Source organism: Monomorium pharaonis, chromosome 8 (genome assembly GCF_013373865.1).
Source record: "Monomorium pharaonis isolate MP-MQ-018 chromosome 8, ASM1337386v2, whole genome shotgun sequence".
NCBI classification, from domain to species: Eukaryota; Metazoa; Arthropoda; class Insecta; order Hymenoptera; family Formicidae; genus Monomorium; species Monomorium pharaonis.
The window spans coordinates 16,380,408-16,390,305 of NC_050474.1; the positions used below are offsets into that span (position 1 = coordinate 16,380,408).

Here is a 9,898-nt window from a genome sequence, read left to right on the forward strand (position 1 = left end):
ATGTTACTAAAGACCTATAATCAAAGATTTGTCAATGGCGAACACAATTTTGATTGGTCACTTGAGTCACATGGTTTATTCGCCATTGCGTACCCACGCTGGGCGAGTGAGTCCCAGATGCGCACAGTAATAAACGGACACAGCAAGCTGAGTGAAACGGACACAGTAACAAACGGACACAGACCAAACGGACACAGTAATAAACGGACACAGTGCGAAACGGACACAGTAACAAACGAACACAGTGCGAAACGGACACAGTAACAAACGGACACAGACCAAATGCGCACAGAGCGAAACGGACACAGTGTGAAACGGACACAGACCAAATGCGCACAGAGCGAAACGGACACAGTGCGAAACGGGCACAGACCAAATGCGCACACTGCACATGCGCACGGACCAAATGCATACACGGAAAGTCGCAAACCCATGTGATGCAGTGAATGCTTTGCACGCACACACACACACACACACACACACACACGGGGGGGGTGCAAGGGGGGCCTTCGGCCCCCCTCCCGCATCCACCCCGTCCAAGTCGCTAACCTATGTGGACTTTACTCTGCTTGCAATGTACATGGATTGCATTTGGTCCGTGCGCACGTGCAGTGTGCGCATGTGCAGTCTGCGCATTTGGTCCGTGTGCATTTGATCCGTGCGCATTTGGTCTGTGTCCGTTTCGCACTGTGTCCGTTTCGCTCTGTGCGCATTTGGTCTGTGTCCGTTTGTTACTGTGTCCGTTTCGCACTGTGTCCGTTTTGCTCTGTGCGCATTTGGTCTGTGTCCGTTTGTTACTGTGTCCGTTTATTACTGTGTCCGTTTGGTCTGTGTCCGTTTGTTATTGTGTCCGTTTCACTCAGCCTGCTGTGTCCGTTTATTACTGTGCGCATCTGGGACGCTCCCTGATAAACTAATGTAAAATTAATTACATATATTTTACAGAATCTTTAGAAACAAGTGGATTTATACCATTACATGATTATGGAAAAAAAAAGAAATCTGCGGAGTTATGTTTATTGATGACTCTTTGGTTCCTCAATAATAAAGAACCACATCGAACGTTAGTCAATCTTTTTAACATATCATTATTATCTGTATTTCGCATTATACGTCGAATTATTAATTGGCTAGTTACTTTAGTGCCTGAAGTTGATACCTGAAGGAAGTAATATAACTAAAGTATCTGCAAAATTTCAAGAAATAGCTGGTATTCGTAACTGTATTGGGGCCATAGATGGCTCGCATATCTATATTAATAAGCCTGAAGAAAATGGTAGACAATATTTTAATAGGAAGCAATGTTACTCTATTCTTTTACAAGCTGTTACCGATAGTAACATGAAATTTATTAATATATATTGCGGTGATCCAGGATCTTTTCACGATGTTCGTATGTTGAGAAGATTAGAGTTATTTCGCGTTGCTGAACTGGAAAGAGAACACATTTTTCCAAATAATACTTTTTTATTAGGAGATAAAGGTTACAATGGGGTAGCAAAGAAATGGATTGTCTCTCCTTTTAAGGTGCGAATTCATGCAGCGAGAAATCGCTGGCGACTTTCCCCCTCCACATAGACATTGTGTGGTAGCGACAAATTGTCGGAAGTTCGTCCTGTCCGAACAGCATCGACAAGTCGCCACATCGTGCCTTTCAAAGAGCAATATTTGAATATTCACGGGGGAAAAGAGAAAAAGGGGCAATATGAATAATTGCGAGGTTAGTATAACATCAAAAATATTAATAAACTGATTAATTATTATATTATATTTGCTTGTGTTTACAACCGCGTATATCTAACCTATAATTTGAGAACATAATTTTGATGGGGGGTTAATCGTGAGTTCGTGAAGAGGACGGATGTGTGTGAATCGTTTAGTAATTATAAGTGCTGGATACTAAGTGATTGTGAGAAAGGCGATTGGAGAATAGGGAGAGGAAGTTCTATAGGAGAGAGAAGGAGAAGGGGACTAGAGGAAGAACGGAAAAAAGTAGGATAAGCGTAAGAGAAAGAAGCGAAAGTAAGGTTAGAGGCCGAATCTTGCGATTCGGCCTCGGCAAAAGGCTAGCAAACAGAACATGCGGAGGACAAGAGAAAAATAGAAGAGATGAAAAAGAAGAATTGGAGGATCTGAAAATAGTGAAACATAGAAAAATAGATACAGAAGAATCTAAAGAAGGAAGAATGGAAGGTGAAAAGAAAAACGAGACGATCAGAGACGAAATTAGTATGGAAGAAGGATTACAGGAGAATGAAGATCAAGAAGAAAGGAAGGAGACATATAGTGGTGCTAAATGGAAGATTAAGAATGAGTATCTCAAAGACATTAAGAGGGAAATAGATATAAAAGGTAGTTATGGAAAATTATTTAAAATAAGGAAGGATGCAATAAAGGAAAATGTTAGAAGAAAGGTTTGCAATAAAGAGATTAGTAAGAGCGGAAGAGATAGAAGCGAGGAAAATGAAATGCAGGAAGTAGAAATGAGGGAGAGCGAAGAGGAGGAAGAGGAAGATAGAGTAGAGAGTAGGGAAATAAGTAAGGAAACAACAGGAGACGAGGTAACCAAAAAAGTTAATAAGAACAAAATGATTAGATCAAATGGTAGGTTAGTTTATGAAGGTGATTGCAGGATAGATGATAAAGATAGAACAATTGAGAAGGAAAGGTTTAAAATAAATTATAAAGGAGAAATAGGATTAGAGGCAGTAATACAACAAAAAGGTAGGACAAATAATAAGGCCCACAACGTCACTAGGATAGCAATGTACATGGTGAAAAAAGGATATAAGGTACAGGATATAGTTAGTATAGGACATAATAAGGCTATGTTTATTTCAGAAACATAGAAGAGGCAAACAGATGTTTGGAACAGGAAGAGAAGGGAAAGAGAGAAGACAAGATGGTAAGCTTTTCAATTCCTAACAGGTCAAAAAGGTGTAAGGGAGTGATATCCGACTGGGACAATGAAATGTCTCTGAAGGATCTATATGAAGCAATTGAGGACAAAGAAAGGATATTACAAATAGAAAGAATGAAGAAGAGAAGATACAACAAGACTACAAAGGAAATAACAGAGGAATACCTACATCAGATAATCATAACATGGGAAGGAGGAGAAAGGCCCAGAGAAATAAGTTTATGGCAAGGTCTAATTAAAATGAGAGTCAGAGCTTTTGTGGAAAATGTAATCCAATGCTATAATTGTTATGGATTTGGCCATATAAAGGAAAGGTGTTTTAGAAAAAAGATCTGTATGATATGTGGGGATTACTACCATGAAAAATGCGAGAGGAAAATAGAATGCATTAACTGTGGAGGAAACCATAGACCCACCGATAAGAAATGCCCAATATACGAGCATAACTACCAGGTTAAAAAGGTAATGGCAGAAAGAAATATGTCATTCATGGAAGCAAAAGATGCACTAAGAAAAGAAAAAGGACAGCAAATTAGAAGAGGAGATATCCAGGAAGAAAGATGGCCAGGAATAACTAAGCCAGACGAAAGAAGACCAAGTGTATACTATGAAATGAATAGACCAAATGGAAGTGAAAAAGAAACATATGCACAAATAGCGAATAAGACAAGAATAGAGAAGCCAAGGGAGGAATACAGTAACATAAAGTACAGAAAGGAAATGGAAGAAGGATATAAGGATAGAGAAAGAAAGAAAATAAGAGAAGAAAGAGAAAGAGAAGGTAGGAAAGAAAAAACAGGAATGAAAGACTGGCATGGTTATGAGAATTGGAGAATGGAAGAAATTAGAAAGGAAAATTACGGAATTGTAATGAGAAAATGCGAGAAAAAAAACTTGGAGGACAGGGAAAAAAGAGAGGAAGAGGAAATCATCCGATGCTTACATACCATAGAAGGATGGGGAGAAGACATACAAGAAATGAAGAGAAAAATCCAAAAAATACTCGAAGGAAATGTAAAGGAAAGACAAGAAGGAAGAGGAAGAGTGAGAAGTGTCAGAGAAAAAGACCAATTTCAAATAAGAGAGTTATACAACAAAAGTGAACATAATGACTATTAAAATCCTCTTGTGGAATATGAGAGGATGGAGAAATAAAAAAGAAGAACTAATAAAGCGAGTATGGGAGTATGATATATTGATACTGACGGAGTTAAAGATTAAAAAAAGGGAAAGTATAAGGATAACTGGTTATGACTCAGCAGTATATATAGAAAATAGACAGCTAGGGAGTGCAGCAGGAGGAGTAGCTATATTAGTAAGACAGGAAATAAAAGAAAAGGAGGAAATAGAAATAGATACACATTCTAATAACATTGAAGCAGTGGCAGTCAAGATCAAGCTAAAGGAGGAAAAAGAAGAAATAGGAATCATAGGGATATATAGAAGGCCTGGAGCCACTGAAAACAAAGATGTTTGGACCAAAATCGTGCAACAAATGAAGAAGGTAAAGTCACTCATTGTTGCAGGAGACTTTAATGCGCATCATAGAGCATGGAACTGCAAGAATACGGATAGAAATGGAGAGATCCTATTAGAAGAAATGGAAGAAAGGGAACTGTTCATAGTAAATAACGATACAGTGTCAAGAATGGGAGAAGGAGGAGCGAATGATTCAAACTTAGATATTATATTCGCAACTAAAGAAGTATATGAAAAGCTGACCTACAACATAGAAAAGGATTCGTGGGCGTCGGATCACTACCCAATAGTGTTTGAATTAGGATGGAAAAAAGATATATATAAAAAAAGAACAAACAGAATATCTAAGAGTAAAACTAAGTGGAAAAAGTATATTGAGTATATGAAAGAGGAAGAAAAGATACTAGAAGAAGCAGAATATAGACAGAAGAATGAGCAAGATAAATATACAATGATTACAGAAAAAATGAAAGAAGCAGTAATAATGGCAACGTATGGGAAAAGAAAGGAGCAGAAAAATAAGGAAAAGGAACATGAGAGAGAAGAAAGAAGAAAGAAGAATCCGGTAGAATGGTGGGATGAAGAGTGTGAAAGAGTAATAAAAGAGAGAAAAGATTCTCTGCAGGAGTTTAGAAGAAGGAAGGATTTAAACAGTTTTATAGAATTTAAGAAAAAAAGAGCAATAGCTAGAAAAACGATCAAAAGAAAGAAAGTGGAAAACTTTAAAGACTTTGCAAGTAAACTGAACAAAAACAGTAATATAAAGTATGTATGGAACAAAATGAAAATTATGAAGAATGCGTTTCACAAAATGGAATGGAATAAATGGCAAAACAAGAAAAGAGAAGAGACAATAAGAAAAGAAATAGAAAAGATTGCAGTGGATTGGGTGGAGAGAAAAAAAGAAGAGATAAGAGAGATGGAAGAAGATGAGGATGAAATGAACTTACCATTTAGAGAGGAGGAAATGATGAGAGCAATTAACACTGTTAGAGAAAAATCAGCACCCGGAAAGGACCAAATAGAGTACAAAATGATTAAATTATTGACGAATAGATTTAAAGAAGAGGTACTGAAGTTATTTAACTATTGTTACGAAAACAGTGTTATGTTTAAGGAATGAAAAGAGCAACAGACCATATTTATAGATAAAGCTAATAAAGAAAAGGTACGACCAATAACGCTGTCATCATGTATGGGAAAAATTCTTGAGAGAATGATAAACGAAAGACTAATATGGTGGGCAGAACATAATGAAAGAATGGATAAGAACCAGAACGGTTTCAGAAGAGGCAGATCGTGCATAGACAACTTAGTAAGAATTGTAGCGGAAGTAGAAATTGGAATAAAAGAAAATAAAGTACCAGTAGCGGCGTTCCTGGATGTGTCATCGGCATACGACAACGTTCTGCGAGATATATTAGTAGGCATGTTATACAAGGAGGGATGTCCAACAAGAATAGTGAGATATATTAACGAATGGATGTCAAATAGAATAGTTTCCTTTGTGGTTAATCAAGAGGAAGAAATTAAGAGACATGTATATAAAGGGTTACCACAAGGAGGAGTGTTAAGCCCTATACTATATGCCTTGTACACAAGATACATTACAAGAGGACTAAGTTATAGAGTAAGGACCCTTCAGTATGCTGATGACATAGCAATTTATACGATTTGTGATACAGAGGAAGAGAGTATAGAACTAATAGAAGACACTATCAAAAAAATATGGATCAATTTAGATAGTATTGGATTAAGCTTAGCGCCGGAAAAAACCAAGTGCATAAGATTTAATAAAAACAAAGAAGATAATATTATAGGATTAAGAATATTCAATAAAATTTTAAGATCGGTGGACTGTGCTACTTTCTTAGGAATAACAATAGACAGCAGATTAGAATTTAAGCAGCACCTAGTAAAAATAGAAGCAAAAGTAGCAAAAGGAATAAGTATATTAAAATATTTGAATGGAATAAGCTGGGGAATGGAGATTAACACAGCCCTAATGATATATAAAAGTTATATTAGATCACTAATGGAATATGGCATTATAGTATACTACCCTAGGGATTGGAGATCAAAAGAAAAAATGGAAAAGATGCAATATAAAGGAGTGAGAACTGCACTAGGATATCGAAATTCGACACCAACAAACATCATGATAACGGAAGCAAGAGTCCTACGAATGGAGGATAGGGCAGGAATGATAGCAAGAAACTTCTGGCTAAAAGTATGCACATACAGTAATAAGGAACTAATAGGAATAATGAATCGGCTAGAAATTATAGAAAGTAGAGAAAGATTTACAAGACCAAGAGGTAGACAGGATGTCCTGATAAGTTCATGGAGAGACTTTAATAAATATAGAAGAGAGATCGAATGGATAGGGAAATATGAAATATATTGTACAAAATATGAGGCCTTAACGAGTAAAATTAATATAGAAATAGAAATAGGAAAACAGAGGAAAGACAATATAATGACAGATAAAAAGTTAGTAGAAAAATATGAGTGTAAATACGAATTAGAAAAAGACTATGAGATTATTTATACAGATGGATCGAAACAGGAAAATAGAATAAGTGTAGGAATAGGAATAGTAGTTGAAGGAAGAGACGAGGCATATAAAGTTAGTATAGATAATAGGTGCTCAATATATACAGCGAAAGCAATAGGTATAGAAATGGCAGTAGGATGGTTAATTGATAATAGAATAGTCAGGGACACATTGATACTTACTGATTCAAAAAGCGTATGTGAAGCACTAGAAAACAACAGTTTGAGAGTAAATAAAAACAAACACATATATAGAATAAGGGAAAAGATACTACAGTGGAAGGAAATGTGTAAAGGAAAAGGAATAAATGAAAAAAAATTGGTTATCGGATGGATTCCAAGCCATCAAGGAATCAAAGGAAACGAAGTGGCAGATGAACTAGCAAAAGAGGCAACAAATGAAGAAAAGGACGTAAGAATAAAAATACCCAATCAGGACTGGAAACCAATTATTAAGGCAGAAATGAATGATAGAACAAGGTGGAGAATGGAAGCAGAAGGAAAATACAAAGGAAGGAAATATTTTGACAAGTATTATAATAAAGAAGAAAGTAAACCATGGTTTAACAAAATAAATATCCATAGAGGAATGGCTACAATGATAGGAAGATTGAGAGCGAATCATTACAATCTGAGAGAATCACTAGCGAGGAAGGGATATATAGAGGACGACACATGCGAATGTGGAAGGGAGAGCCAAGACATATACCATATAGTGTTTAGATGTACCAACTATATCGACCCGAGAGAGGTATTATTGCGAAACCTAAAGAAACTGAAAATTCTGGAACCGTACAACTTGGACGAATGGATTAGTGGAACAAGGATCGAAGCGTTGGAAGAGATATGGAGGTTCACTAAGAAAATAGGGAAAATCATATAAAAATAAAGGAGTAAAGAGTGTGATAAGAATAAGGAAAACCATACAAGAATAAGAGTACCAAATACAGGAAGGAGTAAAGAGGTGTCAAATAACCTACAACGAAAGTTCGGTTGACGGCACGTTAAATCTTAAAAAAAAAAAAACATAATTTTGATTTTCAGTTAACTGTAGTTTATACCTGCAGTATGTGCGAAACAATTTGTCGTTTAGACGAGATTAAAGATCATCCCTGTTTGGAAGGATTTACAAGATACATTATAGATCAAAATAATTATTTTCATCCGCAGTGCGGTAAGTATAGTGAAATTACTGCAGATGCTAAATGTTAGATTATGTGTTTATATCTTCATATTTTTACAGATGATGGATCGATTATTAGAAAAAGTCTTATTGGAGGACAAGAGGTTTTCGTCGAAGAACAAACCGAACAGGAAGAAGCTGAGCAGGAAGAAGCCGAGCAAGAAGAAAGCGATCAGCTAGTAGATACGAATGTCGAGGGTGACTGTTGGAACAGCAATCGTCCGATTAATCTTTTAACGAGGAAACTACATAATGAAGAGATTCTTATAGAGGAAATACGGAAACGACCACCTCTTTGGAATTTTAAATTACACATTTCCGAAAGGGGCGCCCGTACTAAGAAGAAACTATGGAAAGAGATTGCTGTTAGCATGAAAGGTATAACATTTTTTAATTGAGGCATGAGAGCCATATCTGTTATAAATGTATTTATCACGTTTTTTATCTTAGGAGAAATGACTGTAGCGCAAATAAAAAAGAAGTGGAAGTCATTGTCCGATATGTTCAGGAGACATCGCAAAGGTAACATTCAGCCTAGTGGTTCTGCGGCAGCCAAAAAGGTTAAATGGATCCACTACGAAAGGCTTAGTTTTCTACATGACATGCAACTTGAAAACGTGTACGTAAATGCACTCTCATACGTTTTATATAAATGTAGTTTGTACAGCGGTTAAAATGTTATTATTTTAACTTCTTTCTCTTTTAGGACAATATCAAACATTGCCGATCTCTCCAACAGTCCGGATGTTTCGCAAAACAGCACAGAAACATATGACCACAGTAGCAGTACATCGCAAAATAGTAGATCACGTAAGAATATTTCAATTATAATTGAATTAATTACTGTTTAAAAAATGCATGCACTAAAATTACTAATTATGACGTTCTTATATTTTTAATAAATGTTAGTTTTGTAGAAAACATTTATAACATTGTACTGAAACAATTGTTACAATAAATAATTTTATTGTAACAAATGTTTTAATGTAATGTTTAAATAAATATAGTATATTTATAATTAAAAATACACATTTACCATAACTAAATATTTTTAAGAAAATAGTTAAGAAATATTATAATTGACTGCCAGTACTGAAAATCTATAGTTCACGTATACTGTAAATTTTTAGTACTGGTAGTCAATTTTGAAATACAGCCATTGTCAGTTAAAAAATAACAAATTGATTTCAGAAAGTGACTCAGGGCGCGAGAGGTCGGTCGAGCCTGGAGCCATTATGGACAGAGTGGAGGAATTGATGAATGAATCTGTTTTGGTTGATGTAACCGGAGGCCTGCCTAACGATGAATTCACTGAGTTCGGAATGATTGTCGCCTCTAAGCTGCGAGCTCTCAGTGCGGATGCGAGTGAATTGGGAATGATTGAAATATTGAAGCTTTTGCGTGAAATAAGAAAAAACGACCAAAAGTAGATTTTTTAAGAATATTTTTATATTTTTTAATATTTTTATAATAAAACATGTTAATAAGATATGCAAATCAATTATTTGTGTCTATTAAATTGCCACAGTATTGATCCTTCATTACAAAAATAATCGCGAAATTCATCACGAATTGCCATGCAGTATCGAGTACTTGTGTTGGTTCCACAATTAGTAATGTCTTGAAATGCGCATCCATCCTCCATTATTCTCCGCCAAGTACCTGGTTGAAAAGTATTTAGATCTGCGCTTTCTTCGTCGATCATATTTAGGGGGACATAAATATTTCTTCCGATGTCTTCTTTTCGGAGCCAGTTATGC

General features: G+C 35.8%; 1 protein-coding gene across 2 annotated transcripts; it reads left to right on the top strand.

Moving 5' to 3' along the window:
* The first annotated feature begins 1,277 nt into the window (after window positions 1–1,277).
* On the top strand, window positions 1,278–9,627 carry LOC118647047. 2 transcript variants are annotated; one of them, XM_036291182.1, is made up of 6 exons: window positions 1,278–1,720; window positions 8,000–8,129; window positions 8,199–8,516; window positions 8,589–8,757; window positions 8,845–8,948; window positions 9,330–9,627. In XM_036291182.1, exons 1-6 carry the CDS (start codon window positions 1,706–1,708, stop codon window positions 9,566–9,568), a joined length of 975 nt encoding a protein of 324 aa, XP_036147075.1. In that variant the 5' UTR covers window positions 1,278–1,705; the 3' UTR covers window positions 9,569–9,627. The 2 variants fall into 2 exon arrangements, with proteins under 2 accessions (XP_036147075.1, XP_036147076.1); XM_036291183.1 differs by having other exon boundaries at window positions 1,279–1,720; window positions 8,023–8,129.
* The last annotated feature ends 271 nt before the right edge of the window (window positions 9,628–9,898 follow it).